This window comes from Perca fluviatilis, chromosome 12, assembly GCF_010015445.1.
Source record: "Perca fluviatilis chromosome 12, GENO_Pfluv_1.0, whole genome shotgun sequence".
Taxonomy (NCBI): Eukaryota; Metazoa; Chordata; class Actinopteri; order Perciformes; family Percidae; genus Perca; species Perca fluviatilis.
In genome coordinates, this window is record NC_053123.1 from 2,823,223 (window position 1) to 2,844,178 (window position 20,956).

A 20,956-nucleotide genomic window follows, 5' to 3' on the forward strand; every position below is an offset into this window, starting at 1 on the left:
TGTTGACTTCGGGTCACTTTGACCTGTTTTAAATTTTTGTTTTATATCAGAAAATATGGGACGTAGAAATAAATGCTGAAAATGTGTAGAAGAAAAATTTAACAATTTGAAATGTTGGAAAAAGCAAAAACAAACTGTGAAAAAAAGGCATAAAAAACGTCGGGAAAAAAGTGTTTTTTTCAAGGTTGATGGGAATAAAACACAAGGGTTAAAGGTGCCCTGCCATACAAAACCATTTTTACTTGTATTTTTTGAAATCTGTTAGGTCCATATGTGTTTGTGTTATGTGGTGAATGTGAAAATGAACTGCTACCTCCTCTGTCAGCTCTAGCCACTGAAAATAAGTAAGCAGAGAAATCAGGCCAATTACAAAAGCTGGTCAGTCTGACATCATGTTGCCTGAGCTCATTTTCATGAACTCACCCAGTTGTGCTGGGTAAAGGATTCTGACAGCCAGGCTCTCATTGGCTAGCTGTTAGCCAATCATATTCAAACAGCTTAGCTCGTTCAATATTAATGAGAACTGGCAGAAATCGAGCTGAGTCTTCCTGCAGGCTTTCTATACCACGCTAGAATGGCTTGAAACAAGGTAACCAAGGCATTCTTTACACAAAAATGTTTACAGAGTCCATGGTAGAACTTCAGACATTACCACAAAGTAATGAAATATTACATGTCATTTAGCTGACGCTTTTATCCAAAGCCAAATACGTGTGGCAGGGCACCTTCAACATTCAAATTCCATACTATTAAACCACAGACCTGTGGTTTTAGTTGCCGTGGACCAGTTTCAGTTTTTCTGTCAGTCAAATTATGGCCATGTCATATTTGCATCAACCTCCACTCTGAAGCCTCTAGTATCATTAATCCCTTATCAATGTGATTTGTAAGTTGTGATTTTTGTGCTACACATCTAGCTATGTGAGAAGAGAGTAGCCTATGGTTGACTCTACTTTAGTTATTAAGGTCATCTAAATACATCAGCCTACTATTTTATCTATCCTTATCTTTCCAAAACCGACTGATGTGCCATTTTGTTGAACTTCATTTCTTACTAGGCTATTTTAAAATCACTTAACAAAATCAGAGATGGGGATAGGAGTATTTTATTCAGAGGGTCTGGAAACACCACACACCAAGCAGTGCAGAGCCAGAGCACTCAGGATTATGGAGGACTTTTGTAATCCCTGCAATGGACTCCTTCAGTGGCTGCAATCACACATGCCCCTATTCAACAAATCATTTTGAGGGCCGGTGACTAATCTCAAACCAGTTATTTGCGTTTTGACAGTCAAAGAACCAACTCTCAGCCAGAAAAACCGGTTCCAGAGTGGGTAAGAGAGACTGGCATGTTTATGTATTGCATAATGTCACTTTGCATTCAGCTACTCATTCTTTGGTGTAGTCTACATGTAATGAGAAACAATCCTTAAGTCCTTGAGATCTGCAGATCAAACATGGATTAATTCAATCGTTCTTTTAAATGAATGTTCTAAATCTTTAAAGGTCCCATGACATGGTGCTCTTTGGATGCTTTTATATAGGGCTTAGTGGTGTCCTAATACTGTATCTGAAGTATTTTAAATAGACCTTAGTGGTCCCCTAATACTGTATCTGAAGTCTCTTTTATATAGGCCTTAGTGTCACGATTTCAGCAGGTGGACCCAAAAGAGAAAAACAAGACTACCACAATAAGACAGAACAAAGTACCAAGCACAAATCACAACAAGACACACAAAAAGGCCACAAGAGTGGCACAAAGGCAGTTAGTCTCAGCCGGATCCTGACAGTACCCACCCCCCTCGACGGACGCCTCCTGGCATCCATCAAAAGACCAACCCGGGTGGGCGGAGGGGGTCGGAATGGCAGCACTCGAACAGACAGGCAGGAACGGAGAGGCAGACTCCGGCAGGGCACAAGCAGATGGACTCTGGGCAGACGGACTCTGGGCAGACACAGACAGGGCACAAGCAGACGGAGACTGGGCCGACACAGAGACTACAGACTCAGACACAAGTTTAGGGGCAGTGGGCAGGATAGGAACCAAGGTGGTCAGGGGCACAGTTACTGGGATAGGGACTGAGACAGTAACGGGAACGGTGACCAGGACGATAACAGGGATAGTGACTGGAACAATAACTGGCACAGGGACAGGACAGAGAAGAGAGACAAAGACAGGCACGGTGACAGGGACAGAGACAGGCACAGTGACAGGGACAGAGACAGGCACGGTGACAGGGACAGAGGTAGGGTCAGGCAGGGACGGATGTTCACAAACCGTGGTAGACGGACACAGACTCAAACACAGGCAGACAAACACTCAGGTACTGGGGTAGACAAGGGTGAAGACAGACAGGCAGAAACAGAGGTTGAGGGACCCGACTCAGGCAGAGGTGAGGCCAATTGGGCAGAGGCGGGGCGTACTCAGGCAGAGGCGGAGGGAGAGGCTTGGCGTCGGCCGACTGGGCTGCAGGCGTGGCGTCGGGCGACTGGGCTGCAGGCGTGGCGCTGGGCGACTGGGCTGCAGGCACAGAAACGGACTCCGCTGTGGGCACAGGATTCAACAGAGGACTTTGCCGTTTCTTAGACCGTTGCTTCTTTCCGACCGGCTGGAAAGCCAACCGTGTACCCCAGAATGGAGACTCCTGTGATTCCTGGACAGTGGTAGGACCAGGAGACAGGAACTCAGCAGGCTGGGGTTCAGGACTAGGAGTGGCTGGCTGGAGGTGAAGCAACCCCACCTAAGCCCTGTGACACAACAACCTCAAACCACTACATACAGGGGAACAGGAGCAAGCTGGAGAGAGACCACAACAGAAGGTCAATGGTGGGGACAAGGTGGGGTGCAGATTTTGTCAGCAGTTGGCCTCTGACCAACTGCCACTTTGCTCGTTTGAAAGCCATGATGTCTCTCTCTCATGGGTGGGCCAAATGCTCTGGGCGGGCAAAGCAGAGAAAGGGGAGGTAACCTTGCTCCGTATGACCTCATAAGGAGAAGATTCCAGATCGGTCCATCTGAGCTTTCATTTTCTCAAAGGCAGAGCAGGATACCCAGGGCTCGGTTTACACCTATCACCATTTCTAGCCACTGGGGGACCATGGGCAGGCTGGGAGACCGCATATTAATGTTAAAAAAAACTCATAAAGTGACATTTTCATGCCATGGGACCTTTAATTAACTTAATGCTCAAAATGTTTTTAAAAATGCATGTAGTATTTGTATGTGATGCGATAAGCTATATTGGTTCACTAGTGCAAGGTCACAGAGCTTAAACTGTGCCAGTACAAAGATTCCCACACTCAGCATAATAGCTACAAAATCTAAACCTATCACACTTTGTATGATGAACTGAACGTGGCCTTTCAAGAGGAATGTACTCTTCTGGAAAGGCCACATTCAGTTGATCAATTTCAGTTATTTAGGCTAAGGTGCTTCTTGTTGCCATGGCTGTAATACATGGCATCAAAAAAAAACACATGATGTTGTGCACATCCATGTAGTTGCTGGTGCAGGACAAAAAGGTGAATATTCAAAGAAGGTGAAGTCTGCACAACAGCTTAATGCTCCGGAAAAATCCTTTAATTGGGCAAATAAGGCACACAAATGACTGTAGGAGTAAGTATGAGAATAGGCACTGTGTGAAATTTGTTATAGTGAGCCTTTTGAATAATGACGAGGTGGGGCATGGTCCTGTTGATGATTTCACTGTTTGGTGTGAAAACTCTTATCTGTCTATCAATGTTTCCAAGACAAAGGATATGATTATTGATTTCCGTAGATCACAGCACAATTTTCACAAACTGTTATTCAGAACATGAATGTTGAGACAGTAGATGAATTTATATATATATTTAGGAACCCTCATTGGCAGCAAATTATCTTTTGAGAGCAACACAGATGCTGCCTGTAAAAAGGCCCAACAGAGGCTGTTCTTCTTGAGGAAGATGAGATCATTCAGCGTGTGCAGGACTCTGAGGACTTTGTTCTACCCGTGTTTTATTGAATCAGTCTTGACATTTTGTATTGTGGTGTGGTACGGTGGTCTTTCAATGACCAGCAAGCATAAGCTAACAAAGCTGGTGAACGTAGCGTCTGAGGTGGTACAGACGCTATTTATATTTTTTTTTGTAAAAGTGAACAGCCACTGGGATTTTCTGATTATTTGTTCTGATGTTGGATCTGTGTCTGTGATCTTAGGTTATGTATATGTCAAATCATAACAGAGTAGGTCTAGACCACATATCATTTACAGTGTTTAAAGCTGTTTGCTGTTATAAAATACGAAACAAGGTCAGCTGGAGAAGCGTTCGTCATTTCCGGTGTTCATTTTTTGTATTACGTCTCTTACGTATAAGGAGGCCTGGGGCAGTTACCTCCTTTACCTCCGTGGCAATCCTTCCTTGGGGAAAGAAAAGGAAATACATACAAATGAATGAAATACAGCAAAGGTCCACAGCTGATCTTAGTTTAGGATACCAAAAGAACATAGCTTTTTTCTTTCTTTTTTTTAACACACAGCGCCTGCCGTCATTCACATTTTAAGCAACCACAAACTGGCAAAGGTTTAACTCACATACATTGGAACATTTCTAAAGTTAAATATCTGCGATACCTATTAAAACTGTACCACTTCCTTTTTTGTTGTTGTAATTAGGATTTTTTTTAATTTATTTTAACACCATACAACTCGCAACATGAACAACCCCCCCCCCCTCCCCCCACCCCTTAGTCATCACCACCCACCCAGACAAAAATCAAGAAAAGATGACACAGTAACTACAATATTCAAGACTATTAAGCCGTCTCACAAGCCCACTCCTGGACTGACGGTACCCCTTCATTCTTCCATCCCCTTAAAATAATCTGTCTGGCTATCATTCAATAGTCTAGACCCTGTTTCTTATGTGCTTATCCATCCCGCACAAGATTGACCAATCTACTTGAACAAATAATCTTGGGCTGAATGGAACCTGGGTCTCTGCAATCCCACATAGGTTATCATGTATCCCCAAAATTCCTGGACCTTATCACAGGACCATAGGACATGAAGTAATTGGCCATCCTCTGTCTTACATTTCCAACAATTTGGTGTGTCTTTCAGACCGATCCTAAACAATCTGGAGTGAGTCCAATAGAAGTGATGCATGATCTTGAACTGAATGAGGCGCACCCTCACATCGCGTGACATAGTTTTAATATTCACTTCTCATCATCCAGTGTAATACTCAGATCCCTTTCCCATGTCTTTTTGAGGGCCGTCCAGGCTCCGTCCCCAAGGTTCTGCATAAGCAGAAGCCTCATGAACTTTTTTAAACATGCTCGTGCCTTCGGGGACTAAAGAACTGGATAAAAATATCGCCACCAACAGATGGCAAAGTTGCAAATATTAAAAAAAATGGAGACTTGGGGATTCGAAATTGCTGTACCACACCCTCGAAGGATTTCAAAATGCCACCGAGATACAGATCATCTAGTGTGACAATTCCCTTTTCCGACCAATCCCTCAAAACAAGGGATCTACCTACCAACACATGACTTTGGATTTTGATAAAGTATTTAGATATGGATCCAGTTCAAACAGCCGGGCCACTTTGGTCCAAATGACATAGAAGTGAGAGATTATCTGATGTGTTTTTGCCTCACCATACAGTTTAACAGACAGGCATTGTAAGGGTGATACTGGGGCAAGAACAGATTGCTCAATAGGGTGGGGCTCTCTCAGGAGGTAGTGACCAGTGGGCAAGATACCTTTAGTTAAAAGCATAGTAATAATATAACATCTTTGGTAGACCCAAACCTCTTTGTAATTTATTAAAATGTAGCCAGGTTTTTTTTCTTTCTACATTCTACATCTTATATGTTATACTGTCAAACTAGAGGAAGAGATTGGACAAGCTTAGTTCAGCTTCTGTGTTAAACAAGAGGAAATGCTGTCTTATGTGGTGCTAGAGTAGGCTAAACTAGGGGGAAGCCACAATGAATGTGAATACTATGAATGACGGGAGGTCTGCTGATTTCCATTGCTGTCCATGCAGTAACAGTAGGGATATTTGACTGTGGACCACAGTGAGGCATGGTCAAAGATTAAGCAACCATAATTTTTAACTTTATTATTATAGACAATATAAAATACAATATAGTACAAATACAGCACGTTACACCATTTACAACACAATGCCCATGGGTAGGCTACAGCCAGGTTAATAGGACAACGAGGCGTTTATTAATTCAGAAGTCTAGATCGAACGGCAGCAACTTGAGCTCCGAGCGGCAGCAGGGAGCATGGGCTGACGTCAGAGCTGCCCAGCTGTGTGTGTGTGTGTGTGTGTGTGTGTGTGTGTGTGTGTGTGTATGGCTTTGAGGTGACAGTGGCTTTCACACAACAAGGAAGTGGAGGATATGTCGCTCAACTGAAGAAAAAAAACGTCGACGTTCCCGTACGAGGTAAGCCCATCAGCAGGGAATGGAGTGTTTGTGGCGAATTTCTCTTGGGTACCAGACCGACCGAGCGACGGTTGGTTTAAACGTTTGATCCAGCCGCGATGCGGTCTAGCTAGCTGTCGTTACAATGAGAAGGAAGCTTGGCGTTAGCCTGTGATTTACCCTAACCTCTTTATTGTTCACGCCATACAATGTGGGAAATGTGATGTAGCGACGTTCAAGGTTTCTTTGTTCTTTTGTTCGTCGATACATTATTGATAACTGGTCAACAGTAACTTGACGCTAACGTTACATGAGGAAGAGAGAACATATAATTACAGTAGCTTCGGGTCGGATATATATTCCCAAGTCTGAAGTTCTCAGCCTCCGCAAACACTGAAGTCTCGTTGGACAAAAAAAAAAGGATTTAAAGTCTAAATTCACCGTCCGGTCTGTTTCTTGGCTGGGTTGTATTGGCTTTCGTTTAGACTTCATTGCTGGGAACTAGAAACTTTGACCAAGAGGCAGCAGGAACCACTGGCTTTGGTAAGCTGTAACGTTGAAAGCCATAGAGCTGGATATTAAGTTAAAGCTTTAATGGTTAAACCAGGAAGCTATGCCACATGAGATTTACAACTGTATGGGAGCAGTGGTTATTAAAGCTCTCCGGAGTGAAATGCATAGCTTGATTTCCTGGCTGTAACGTGGCCACCACGCTCCCTGGCTTCCACTGTAGCAGACAGAGAAGTGTTTATGCAGGCCAGCTAATGCAGTTCCTGGCCCATCATGTTTCCAACTGCAAAAGCATGTGGTATCCCAGAGCTGTGATGTAGTGTTACTGTAGTGTAGCTACTGCTAGACCTCCTCAGAGAAGTTCCTCACCTGTGTTATTCTAAAATGTCTGTGTCAAACTGATACGTGAGCCTGCTTTTAATGCTCTGATGGTAACGGCTGGATGTGGATTAAGCTGAGTAGTAAAAATCAATCTATTACACCAGCTGGGAAACTGGCACCTTATGGTAATTGTGACCTTTTCATGTCCTCACTGATGGACTTCTCCATTTCCCCGTCTCTTTCTTTATCTCTTCAGCTATACCTTTCTCCTCTCATATCATTTCTTTTCCTTATTTCCTCCTCCACTAACCCTCTCCCTCTCTTGTATTCTTCTCAGACTCCTGATTTTTCCCCCCCCCCCACCTGCTTCAGTGCTCACTGTGTCAGCCATGTATCTTTTTGCTGCAAATCTCCCAGCAGCTTCCTCTGAGATGGAGATGGAGATGAGCCGAGGCGCCACCACTGTGTCTGCACGCACCCCATCAGCGTCCTCAGCGTGAGTCCACATCAGCTGCCCGTCTCTGCGATCGTCAATATTTGCATCCTAACATGGCCATCGTTCCTCCTGGGATCCGCCTGCTGGTGTCCTTTGACAGGGACCAATGGTGAGTCTGAATCTGACTGTTTAAGCCACTTCAGTCTCTTTTAAAATATTTGTCTTTCCTCTGAATTTCAGCTGTCATTTTGTACATGTTTTCATTTCTGACTGCCAATTTGCCAGCAATGTGAAACTGATGGGAAAGTGTGAATAGTTTGCCAACTGTTTCAGTCTTTAACAGTCTGTCTATTTGAAAGTGTAAACCATGTTGGAAACCACCCGTGTACCATGAGAGCACAGATATGAATTTGAATGCTTTGGTGTCTTAGTCATTCGTTCAATTTCATTTATAGTGCCAAATCATAACATAAGTTATCTCAAGACACTTTTCATAAAGAGCAGGGCTAGACCACACTCTCAGAGAGAGAGAGAGAGAGAGAGAGAGAGAGAATAAGAGAGAGAGAGAGAGAATAAGAGATTATGAGAGAACACACACTCATTTACACATATTTGGGACTAAAAACATGGAATTTCAATCTGGCAATTAATGATCTCCGTGACAAGGGAAGATGATTGCTATAAAAGTCTTCAAACATATAGATATACCTTTTTAGAATCTAGCTTCAAATATTCCAGTCTGTAATCAAACCTTTTACACTGTCTGGTAGTGAAGTGTGGGGTCCTCTTGTAAATCAAGATTTTGAAAAATGGGACGAACACCGTATCGAAACACTACAAACTAAGATTTGCAAGAGTATTCTTAAAGTGCACAGGAACACCCCCAACAATGGATGTTGAGCTGAACTAGGCCAATTTCCCCTTTTTTATTTAGAATAGAAAAAAAGAGTAATCAAATTCTGCAAACACCTAAAAGCAAGTGAGCCCGACTCGTACCATTACAAAGCCCTCCATTGCCCAGAGGAGAACATAGAGAAGAGTCCCCACAGCCAGCTGATCCCGGGGCTTACCTCCTCTAACAGCACAAGGCCTCAGGACAGCCCTCACACAATCTGGCCCTACCAAATCATGGCTGAAGAAAAACACATTACAGCATTGGACATCTACCACAAAAAACTCAAAACAAACTTCTGAGCTCTAAACAGACAGTACACAGTGGCAAACTATCTTACATCTATCTTACAGTGAGCACAGCCTGGCCGTAGAGACTGGCCGACACAGGCACACCTAGAGAATGCCTACAGAAGACAGGCTGTGCCAGCTCTGTCCACAGAGAGAGGTGGACACAGAGCAACACGTCTGCTGCAAAGTGGCGAAAGTGCGTGTGTGTGCAATGCGTGCATGTGCATTTGCATGTGCATCCTATTGCCAGCCAGGGGAGGAGGTGCAGAATGGTAGTCTTGTGTTTGTACTGCTTTTATTGCCTTAGAGATGAAAGTGCAGGAAACGGCACCACTGTCTCTATGACCTCATGGCAACATATGCAAATGGGAAACTGGTATATGGACATACGTTGTTTCTGATTTTAAGACAAATTCATCTTTGGATTAACTTGGCAGATGAAGTGACTGGATCGTTGTGGTCTTTTTATCCGTAAGCTATACTGTCCCACAGTCAATTTATATATAGCCTAACCTTTATTTAACTAGGAAGTTGCAGTGAGAATAAAACCTCTTTTGCAAGTCAGACCTAGCCAAGAAAAGGTCATATAGCAGCATCCAACATAACAGGACAACAACAACAACAACAAATCACAACAGCAACAATAACAAATGCATTGCACAATACAGTGTGTTAACAAGGCAGCAGTATTTCATCAATAATGTCATTATGAGCATGGGATTGGTATGGTTTAATCTTTAATCAGTGCTAGCTTCTCAACGTTTAGTGAGCCAGGACCCGTGTAAAATAAAGCCACACTAGAGCGCCACTTGCTGTGCTCCATGGCTGCAACACAACGAGCGCCTGGAAGTACCGTGGCCCATGTAGAAACCAAAACCTTTGCATGTGAAATTTGGAACCGGTGATCAGATAAAAAACCATTCTATTGGAATCGTTCCAAGTTGGAACCGGTTCTCAATGCCCAATCCTAATTGTTAGTTGTATATACAGCGTATATAGTTTCAGTTAGACATGCGCAGCTTTAACACACAGTGTGGTGTGTGCTACAGGGAGGCTTTCGGTGACAGCTGGGTAAGAGCGGTCTCTTGCCAGCTATCTAGCTGTTGTTTTTTGTCAGCCTGCTTTACTCAGGGCACACAATGGAACTCGCTCACAGCTTGTCGTCCAGCTGTTGCATAAGAATGTGTCTAGTTGCAGTCATCTCAGACTGCTCCTTGCTCCGTCTCAAGTGGCTGCTGCAGTGCCTGACGAGCAGCCTAATGCCTGTACGACAGGACAGATGAGAGGCAGATTTCTGGCGTAGACTCAGCTGTTTGCTCTCCAGCCAGCTGATGATTACTGCGAAGCTCGTCATTACCACTAAACCCATGCGTGCACGCGCACACACTCACGCCGTCAGGATGGCAAACAAACCCAAGTTTATTTCACCTGTGCTTTACATATCAGCACAGATAAAAGCTGAACACTCTAAAACTAAATTCCAAAAACACAGCATACCGATGAGTGAGATTACATGACTGAGAGACAAAGCAAACCGTGTGAATTGAAAAGTACACACCCAAGTTACAGGATATCCTGTTTGTGTGAAACTGTAGAAGGGTGTAACGTTGACGAATGATACATTGTGATGGCTTTGTCAGGAATAGTCTTGTTTCCTCTCCGCAGGTACAGAGCTCTCACATTCATCCTCACCTTCCTGCTCTACACCAGCTTCCACCTCTCAAGGAAACCCATTAGCATCGTCAAGGTAACATATGCTCATTGGTATAGTATACTCTATGTATCACATTCACGAGCTTGTGGGCATCTGCATCCACACATACAGTAACACACCCTGAGCCAGTTACCCTGACAGTTATAGAGGCCAGTTTAAAACGCAAGACTAAATTCAATTGATTTTGAATTTCCATAATAATAATAATAATAATAATAATAATAATAATCTTAATCTTATTTAAAGGCTTAAGCTTTGCACTGGGAATTAGCCTTTAGGTTCACAGCAGCCCAGTGCCATACCAGCATATGCTTGTGGAAAAGATATGTAGTTGAAACCTTGCAACATAACACCACAAGCAAAAAACTGAATGAGTCCACATGTCTGCCTAATGCTACATTCACACTTATTGGCCCAAAAAGGGGAAAGGCTGGAAGACAGTGCTACGCAACAATTTTTTGTGTTACATTTGATCCTAAAATTGGTGGATTTTAGGGTGTAGGCTGGATTAAAATGTAGCAACAAATACATATAACATGAAAGGTGAATTAAATGCTTCCCTTACTTTATCCCAGAATACAAACAAATAAGTTTGAAATTACTTATAAAACAAAAATTGGAGTCATTCAGAAAAGTTTCCTTTGGAATACGGGCTGACTGAGGCTTGGTGGTCTGGTACATGTAAAATGAATTCTTCTGAACATACTATTCTACATCCGTACAATATAACATATTGTACACAATTTTTTTTTTCTTCAAAAGTTACAGACACTGTATACAGTATAGAAATCACTTCTCTCTCTCTCTCTCTCTCTCTCTCTCTCTCTCTCTCTCTCTCTCTCTCTCTCTCTCTCTCTCTCTCTCTCTCTCTCTCTCTCTCTCAGACATTGTGACGTAATATATCATGATATTGTCATTTGTTAGGACAGCCCCCAGTCTTTTGATTTCACAAAAGAAGTCAAACCTGTATGGATAAAGAACATAGGGTTAGGCAGAATCTTTACACCTCAGGCACATCTTTTTCACCTCACTCTGTGTGCCTGTTACACATGGTGTTTTCTAGCCAACTGAATAGTGCACTTCTTGTCTTTGATTGACAGAGCGAGCTTCATAAGAACTGCTCATCTGTCAATGAGCTAGCCACTATTGCCTCCAGCAGCGGCAGCAGCGGCAGCGGGCAGCCGCCCTCCCTGCCATCTCTCCACACCGACATGGACTGTAGCTGGAAGCCTTTTGGTCTGTATCTGCTTGACTCCTGACATTTTAGGTTTTTTTGGGGGAGGGTGTTCAAAGGGTGGCAGAGGTTTGTGTGTACTGGATGCATTGAAGTCATCTTAGTATTTTTGAATCAACATGATACTGTTGTTCTGCTATTGGATTACTGTCTCTATAGCACTCACAAGTTTGCTAATATTTAGAAAATTAGTTTCTAATGAAAATGAAATGAAATACACAATTGAATACATAATAATAATAATAAAATAATAATAATAATAATAATAATAATAATAATAATAAAAAAATAAACAGCTGAGGATGAACTAAATCATATGTACTGAACTATACAACTCGTCTATATATTCTCAGATAAAAGGAACTACAAACAGCTGCTGGGAGCCATGGACTACTCCTTCCTCTGTGCCTATGCAGTGGGAATGTACCTCAGGTAAGATGACAAGAAGAGGAGAGCACCTTCATTCATAGCAGTGGTGAAGAGTACATTTACCAAAGTATATCTGTCAACAGATACACATATTAATAAGGCATTCAACCACCTTATATAGCTAAATAACTAACTAATTAACTACATTTACACGTGGCACTAAAATGCAATCTGTATCTGGATGTGTTATTTAAATAAGGAAAAATGGCCCATTCAGACCAGAAAAAGCCAGACCACATTGGAGCTAGTCAGCCTGGTGCAGGTGCATTTAGGGCGTGTCCAAATCCACTTTTGCTAGTTTGACGGCAGAAAAAAGGGTCTGTGCGCCGGGTGCATGGTTCTAAAGGGTTGTACTTACTGTCTTCATTAATCAGAGGTGTGTTTTGGGCGTAACATGCAATCAACCAATCAGAGATCATCTCCCATTCCCTTTTAAAAGCCAGGCGCGTTTGGACCTTGGAGCATTGCTGTTATGATGGAGGATTTGCACCGTAATATTTTTATTTGTAATATTTTGCATGTGTGTGCTGCTGTGTGTCCCTGTGTGTGTGTGTGTGTGTGTGTGTGTGTGTGTGTGTGTGTGTGTGTGTGTGTGTGTGTGTGTGTGTGTGTGTGTGTGTGTGTGTGTAACAAGCAGTGTGCACACACTGTGCACGAGCCTAGGCACATTTTACTAATGCTCTGTTAAAATAACAATGAAATGCTGCGTTATTGACTTTAGACCAGGTTTTTGTTGGTCAATGGCGCGTTCCCTTCCCGCTGCCTCAAGATGGCAATACTCCCAGAATGCACCTGAACACACCTCCCTGTAAGACCAGCCATGGGCCACAGATGGGTGCAGGTGCATTTGCTATTTAAACGACGTGGACGCTGGACGGGAAACAACTGGGTCGGTCTTAAACTAGCAAAGACACTTGTGTTGGGCTTTGCGCTGCGCTGCCCGGGTGCAGGATAGGGCTCTGTGACTTCATTTTTGTTTTCTGTCTTTGTGTTCTGGAAAATCTGCACATATTCATCCCAACTGCACTTCTTGCCTCTCACAAATCTTTCCTTTAGGTATACCTACCATAACATTGAGTCTGTTCATGTAACAACCGAGAAAGCACTCACAAAGTGCATTCCTCCACCAAGACTGCGCAATCTTCAGTTTTTTATTATTATATTCATTTAAATTGAAATAGGCAGAGTTACACCATTCTTCTCTGAAATCTCGCTACAGGTTTCTTATCCTGCTACCTAACAGACAAACAAACAGAACTGAAACTGAACCTCCTTGGTGAAGGTTATGAAACAAATCTTGCATGTAGGTAGACATTTAACAGCCTCATTGATCAGAGTAAGTTAAGATGTCCCCTCTGTGTGTCCGTGCAGCGGCATCATCGGGGAGCGCCTGCCCATTCGCCTGTACCGACAGCGGATTGGCATGCTGACCAGTGGCCTGTTTCCTGTTTGACTGTTGTTACGCTTGCGTACATAAACCATGAAACACCCTGACAAGGAATGTGCCAACTTGCGATGCTTGTACTAGTCAAAGCACTGTCATGGAAATAGAGCCGGCAGGTGCACACACCGTAAACATATCACACAGACATGCACTGATACACTTGCTAGAAGGGAAATCCTCTTCAGCTCTCTGCTTGAGACACAGGTTAATGTGGATAATAATAATAAGAAGAAGGAGGATAAGAATAATTAATAATAATAACTTTCTATAGAACCTTTCAAAAAAAGTTCAGAGTGCTTTTACAGACAAAAGCAGGATACTCCGAGGACAACAGTATATAACAACACAAAATTATAAATAAATAAAATACAAATAAAAGAGCAATACAAAGACAACATCTCATTAAAGCAAGTCTATAAAAAATGGATTATAAGAAGTGATTTAAACAAAGTCAGTGATTCCGCAAGCGTGTCTCCTCAGGCAGGTGGAGCCCTGACGGCAAAGACTGGGCTACCTTTAGATTTAAGCCTTGACTTTGAAACTGCCAGAAGGGCCCCGCCAGAGGATCTGAGGCTGCCAACTGGCTCATTTGGGGTCAACAACTCCGCTATACAGCTTGGAGCCAGACCCAGGCGTGCTTTCAAAGTGATCAGTAAAAACTTAAATGAATTCTAAATCGATCAGGGAGCCAATGGAGAGAAGCCCGGATTGGGGTGATGTGACGTCGTCGGTTAAAGCCAGCGAGAACCTGAGCTGCTGCATTCTGAACTAGTTAGTTGGAGGCGAGAGAGTGACTTTTGGTTGATGCCAGAAAGGAGGGAGTTACAGTAATCAAGTCCAGAGAAGATGTGAATGGCTTTTTCTAGGTCAGAGTGATGAAGCATGGGCTTAATTCTGGAGATGGCTCTAATTTGAAGAAAGCCGGACTGGACATATTTTTTTAACTGTTTTTTAACTCAAATACTACTCCCACATTTCTGGAAGTGGGCTTCACATTGGCAGACAAGGGACCAAGGCTACTCTCAAATGACACTGATGGGATTTGGGGGACTGAACAGTGTGATTTCTGATTTTTCAGTTATTGAGTTGAAGAAAGTCATTAAACAGTTGAAGTCACTGAGACAATATAAAACAGCAGCCGGGCTTTCTGGGTCATCAGGTCTGAGGCAAAGGTCTGTTTGTGTGACACTGGATGATTTTATAAAAGGGAGCATGTAGATACAAAATCAAATTGGACTTAGCTAGCTTTTGTGTCATTGCTGAAGCTGGTAGGATAAAATATCTTGCACAAGGTGGGTCTGGTATGCATCGCTACATTTAGAAGATAAATGAATAAGCCATTCTGCCACTCCAAACCCAGGGTACACCGATGGATGTTCACACACAAAGAGACACGCACACATGTACACACACACAATCACAGGTTTATGTACCCATGCATTTACACACACAAATGATATGTGTAGCTGTGTTTCTAATATCCCACTGTAAAATGAATACTGTGCTCATTGTCCTGTTGTGATTTCAGGTGGCCAACGGCTTGGTCCAAACCACTGGCTGGCCCAGTGTGGTGACCTGCATCAGCAACTGGTTTGGAAAGGGAAGGTGAGGTCTAATCATTCCTAGACTGGCTTTAACAGTGGAAAACATTAAATATGTATTCCAATTTGGCTTCTGTTTTAAAGGACATTTCAGGAACAGTTTTTGGTTCTGTATGATTTACGGCACTGGTTCTCAAACTGTGGTAGCAGTACCACTGATGGTACGTGAGCTGCCTCTAGTGGTACGCGGATGGAATCTCTGATATATGTATATGTTTTAAATGAAATAAATACATTTAAAAACAATACTATAGAAATACTACAACATTTCCAACAATAATACTTAAGATATGATCAGTTAAAAGTAATTTAAAACTAGTGTTTGTTTAAGTGTAATCTTTTTGTTTTCGATATCAGCTTGCTACATAGTTATGCTCATGGACGGTGTGCGCATATATCAGGATTTTCCCTTCCATTATAAGTCTTAGGTGCAGCACCCAAGACGTTTTTGTCAGCACCTAAGCTGAATGAATGTGAAATGCGGCAAAAAAAGCACCAAAAACTTAGAAAAAAGCATCAAACTAACTAAAAGACTTTTTTTCAGGTCTAATGATTGTAGTTGGACTTCTTTAGCAAGCTTTGTCTTTAAGTTTTTTGAGTGTTGTTTTTTTTAATTTATTATTTTTACCTGCTCTAGCTTTTCCAAAGTTTTAGACACAGGTATGGTGACTAGAATGGTTCAAAATGATGTCAAATTGCATATTTCTTTCATTGAAAAACATCACATTTTCTTGAGGACAGACCCTTGAACCCCCTTCGCCAAATATGTGCACCTAAGTCTTTGATGAACCCAGGGAAAACGCTGTACGTCCATAATTAGTTACGATCTGTGATGGCAAGATAGTGAGCAGAGGTCAAATGAATGGTTCAAAAACACTGAAATCATGGCTCCAAACAGGAACCATTTAAAAAGAGAAGTGTGGATGAGGAGGAGAATATTTCGAACAGCCCTGTTGAAGCTATAGTGGACGAGCACAAGTGCATTATTAAATACATTATTATGAAGCAGCGGCGGTGAAGTCTCCACCGCACCTGCTAGCAGCAAATGATGCCAAACAATAAGGAGATAAGACCTGAGTGATCTCAAATTTGGATTCAGTTGGAGCGGGACGGAGGAAGTACAGCATGGCTGTCAACAATAAATAATGTATTTAGGAATAACCCTGCCTCCTGTGTAGGGCTGCATAATTAATCGCAATTTTATCGAAATCACAATATGAACTAGTGCAATATCAAAATTGCAGGGGGGGGGCGCAATATTTTTTAAAGGCAAAATATGTGTCAAACTATTCTAAAATGAAGTATTGTGGTGCTGCAGAGCCGTCCTGGCCTACACATCCTATCCTACAGACTGACGAGAAAATCTTTGTTTGGTACAGATCCTTGCAAAAAATCACACTTCAATCTTTTTTATATATATTTTTCAATGAAAATGAGAATAATGATACAAAAATTATCATTCGCAATATCAGTCAAAATAATCTCAATGAGATATTTTCCTCATATCGTGCAGCCCTACTCCTGTGTGAACTGTCCGTAGCTGAATAGCGTAGACCTATGCTACTCTATTTTAACGTGGGCCATGATGGTGGAACTTGGAGAGCCTAATATTTTCTCAAGTGGTACGTGGTGTTAAAAGTTTGAGAAACACAGATTTACGGGACAGTGTATTGGTAAGTTTATTATTATTAGTATGTTAAAATTCAATATGAATTACAATAATATGTATACATTATGTATACATACATACAAGTACATTATGTAGTGCAATATAATGTCTGCTACAGTCTACAGATCTGCTCTGTAAATCAAGTCATGAAAAAGTATGACGTCACTGCTCTTATCAGTGGCTGACAGTGACACTGACTAACACAGACCGCAGCTTGCGACAGACACAAAAAAGAACGACAGACTTTGAACCACAGCCTACGTTAGCTTTCTACCCATTGCCTTCTTATCTGCAGACTTGGCTTGCTGAATGGGATATCAAATAAACATTCACCAGGAAAACCTGCACTGCTGCTGCTGCATCTGTCGGCTCGATAGTGAGTTTAGTTAGTTAGTTAGTTAGTTAGTTAGTTAGCTGTAGCACATTTAACAGCTTAAAAACATGCCTGATGCCAACATAATTCAGTTAAGGTGCCAAATGGTGTGGTCCTTTTTATTTTAATACCACTGCTAACCATTTACTATACTAAGCTATTTCTGGGAACAGAACCGTTCATTCCTAAAGTTCCATTAGTACTCCGTTCACTTCACATGTACTGAACTGGGAATGATAGAGAGGAGTAGCGTGGCCCCTGGCGCAAAGATGACATGCACAATCAAGAAGCGTTCTCACGTTTCATTAAAATGTGATTTTTATATTTTTATATATTATTTCTTCCTTCCTTTTTTAAATTGTGGAATGCTCTGCCACCGTAATTTAGGAAACGCGTTTTGATTTGTTCTCTCCACTTATTAAAAAAGTGTTCCCACTCATTTCAGCAAACGGGGAGAACGTACAGCATTTCAGTTAGTGGAGGTGTGATGCAAGCTCATTTCAGCTGCAGCATTTAGCTGGATTTTAACACAAAAACAGTAAGCGTTTGCGAGGAATTAAATGACTCAATTTAGCACACAGGAATCTTCCTGTGGCCAGCAAAGGAGGAGATTGAGAGAGAAGTTGCTGATGTGTCTGTCTTCCTGTCAGGCGTGGACTCGTCATGGGGCTGTGGAACTCTCACACCTCAGTTGGAAACATCCTGGGCTCTCTGATCGCCGGCTACTGGGTCTCCTCCAACTGGGGCATGTCCTTCATCGTACCGGGGATCATCATCGCAGTCATGGGCGTCGTCTGCTTCTTCTTCCTCATTGAGCGTGAGTGCAGCCTCCTCATTGGCTTGATGGCAATATTTTATTATTTTGGTCCTAGGCTTGATTTGTTTCTCAATGTGTATGAGGGATTTAGCTTATTGTGCAGTTAATGCACATATTAAAACATATTAACAGGCTTAACTTTTCTCTTCCTTTAATAACACAAGTTTCCATCAACAGTGCACACTAATTGTTTGTACAAAAGCCTAAAGAAGAAAGGAAAACCTGTAACTAGCTGTGAGAGTAGTTGTTTTCTTTCTGTTTGCTGGCTCTCTGAAGAACAGAAGCAGCTCTTAGCAGGACTTCACAGCTGTGAATCTGAGGAGCCTCATTCACTTCATGGCTTATTTTCCCCTCTCCAGATCCAAATGACTTGAAAAGCATGTATGCTCAAAGTTCTTCTCCAGGCAAGAGTGTGAGTACACAGAGCATTTCTTTTTTTTTTTTGTAAATGGAAACACATTTTTTCTTCTTGTGAACACTTTTTATATGTGCCACTGTGTAATCTGTACCAGCATTCACTAGTGCCAAATTAGTGTTAGTGTGTCTCAATTCAGGATTCATTCATTGCTAGGTTTTTGTGAAATTAAATTGAGATTATACGTTATACAGATTGGTGGCAAATGAAAGGAGAAACCTTAAAGGAACACGGCGACTTATTGGGAATTTAGCTTATTCACCGTAACCCCCAGAGTTAGATAAGTCCATACATACCCTTCTCATCTCCGTGTTCCTTTTTAATAAATGAGTGGTGAAACATAACTTGCTTCTATACAGGGCACGAGGGCTGAAAATGATGTGAGTCATATGATAAACCCTTCTACAGTTAGCAGATCTGAACCCAGCTGAGCACCTAAGGGACGTTGGGGAACGGTGTTTTGAGGCTATATTGTTGCATCAAACATATTTACATCTAGTGGGACATGAATTTAGTCCCAGTTATTTCAATACATTTCAACACCATGAAAGGACAGATAACAGTGAGCCATTTTGAAAGCGTGTTAATCCACTCTGGTCAGCTGTGCCCGTTATGACAAGTAGATACAATAACTCTATTATCAGTTTACACTGAAATTCATTTTGCATTGCCGAGCATCTCTGCTAAAAAAAAAGAAAGAAAAGTACACAGAGTTAAACAATTACACTATTAGTACAAAAGATGAAAACACATCGACAGCCATGACAAAAATATTCATGATCCAGATCTTAATTGGGAGCAGAATGGTTTTGGTTTAGCAACGGGATAGCCTGATGTAAAGAGTTTTAGAGTCTTTTGTCACTAAACGAAGAGACTTTAAATGGCCTTTTAGAAAGCACAAGTTGGTATTCATAGTTTTAAAACATGGAGCATGGAGTCAGAAGAGATGCTGTTAGCAAGCCTGAGCATGCTCTTCTGATGTGTCCGTGCACAGAGAGGAGAGACTAACACAAACCTGTTTCTAGGTGTGAGCATTTATTTAGTACAACAGGTTTTAATTTGACTGCTAAGTGGTTTCGGAGAGCCAATACCTGAATGTAGTCCTAGTTTGTAGGGACTTCACTAAGGAGTGTCAGCCGCTGCCAGATGGTGATCCTGCATTGTTGTTACAGTGCATGTTGCTGTGTAGCTGTTGCCATGATGAACTTGGCTGAACCAAGCGACATCACATATATGCAATTTTCTTGTGTGTGTATTGTTACATTGAGTGATACAATTTTAGATGACATGCACACAAATCATGCTCTGTGTGAAAGGGCCTCTCCTGTAGACAGCACTCTGCAGAGCCATCTACCAAACACATAATGAGAATGGTGTTCAACCCTCCAGTAGAGATTTAACGACATGTCTCTTGTTTTTGCCTTTATTTGTCACCCAGCTGTATAGTCTGGGCCGAGGAAATCGGAGGATCTGGTTAATGCTCTGGAATATCAGGAAACTTCTCAAATGGGTCACTTTATAAGATTCTCTCATACATTAATGATGCTGTTTTAACATCTGGGGCCTCATTTATAAAACTGTGCGGCAAATTTGCATCAGTAGTGGCATACAGACGAGGACAGGACGTGCATACGCACAGAAATATTCAGATTTTTGCGCACGCACGTCCTACGCTGGTTTCCCTTTTTAAAATAAATCACAATCGACTCTAAATGTGGCGCGGCTTTGTGTCACGCCCATAGCTGCTCTTAAATAGTCAGTGAAACGCCCCAAATTAATATTCATTCATACTGACGACATGCGCACAGAGGAAAACAAAGCAAAGGACTCAATGTGAAGTTGTAGTTCTTGTTAGAGAGGTGGAAAAGAGGAAAAATGGTTTGGATGGCACAGTGTGGGCATTTCTTAAAGTGCTCATATCATGCTTTTTGGCTTTTTCCCTTTCCTTTATTGTTATACATCTTTTTTGTGCACGTTATAGGGTTACAAAGTGAAAAAGCCCAAAGTCCCCACCAAAGGGACTTACCATCTCCAACAGAAAACACTGTTCACAAACTGCTCCAAACAGCTCTATTGTAGTCCAGCCTTTACTTCAGAGACAGACGTTGTCACTTTGGAACCACATTGCTATAATGCGCCTCCTTAGCTGCCGCGGCAATACTGCCCATACTCTGCTTCTGACTGGCTAGTAGCCTACTGTCAGGCTCTACTGTTCTTACCTACCTGTACTGTCAGGGGCACCTCATACTCTGCTTCTGACTGGCTAGTAGTCCTTACCTAGTCTATCAGGGCACGCCCTCATACTCTGCTTCTGGTAGTAGTCTTATCTAGGTACTGTCAGCGCCCTCATACTCTGCCTCTGACTGGCTAGTAGTCCTTTAGGTACT

At 42.2% G+C, this 20,956-nt stretch overlaps 1 protein-coding gene and 1 non-coding gene across 2 annotated transcripts in view; both read left to right on the forward strand.

Moving 5' to 3' along the window:
• Window positions 1–6,256: 6,256 nt before the first annotated feature.
• slc37a1 (solute carrier family 37 member 1) overlaps window positions 6,257–20,956 on the forward strand; it is a 31,998-nt gene continuing 17,298 nt past the window's right edge. The window contains exons 1-9 of the mRNA XM_039818265.1: window positions 6,257–6,445; window positions 7,673–7,860; window positions 10,539–10,620; window positions 11,688–11,823; window positions 12,175–12,253; window positions 13,622–13,697; window positions 15,223–15,299; window positions 17,988–18,154; window positions 18,514–18,566. Coding sequence (XP_039674199.1) covers window positions 7,805–7,860; window positions 10,539–10,620; window positions 11,688–11,823; window positions 12,175–12,253; window positions 13,622–13,697; window positions 15,223–15,299; window positions 17,988–18,154; window positions 18,514–18,566 — 726 coding nt within the window. The 5' untranslated portion in view covers window positions 6,257–6,445; window positions 7,673–7,804. The remainder of the gene's footprint in view (window positions 6,446–7,672; window positions 7,861–10,538; window positions 10,621–11,687; window positions 11,824–12,174; window positions 12,254–13,621; window positions 13,698–15,222; window positions 15,300–17,987; window positions 18,155–18,513; window positions 18,567–20,956) is intronic.
• Window positions 17,537–17,641, forward strand: LOC120570676. Its single transcript, XR_005641100.1, has one exon. It is a non-coding gene; the product is annotated as a U6 spliceosomal RNA (small nuclear RNA).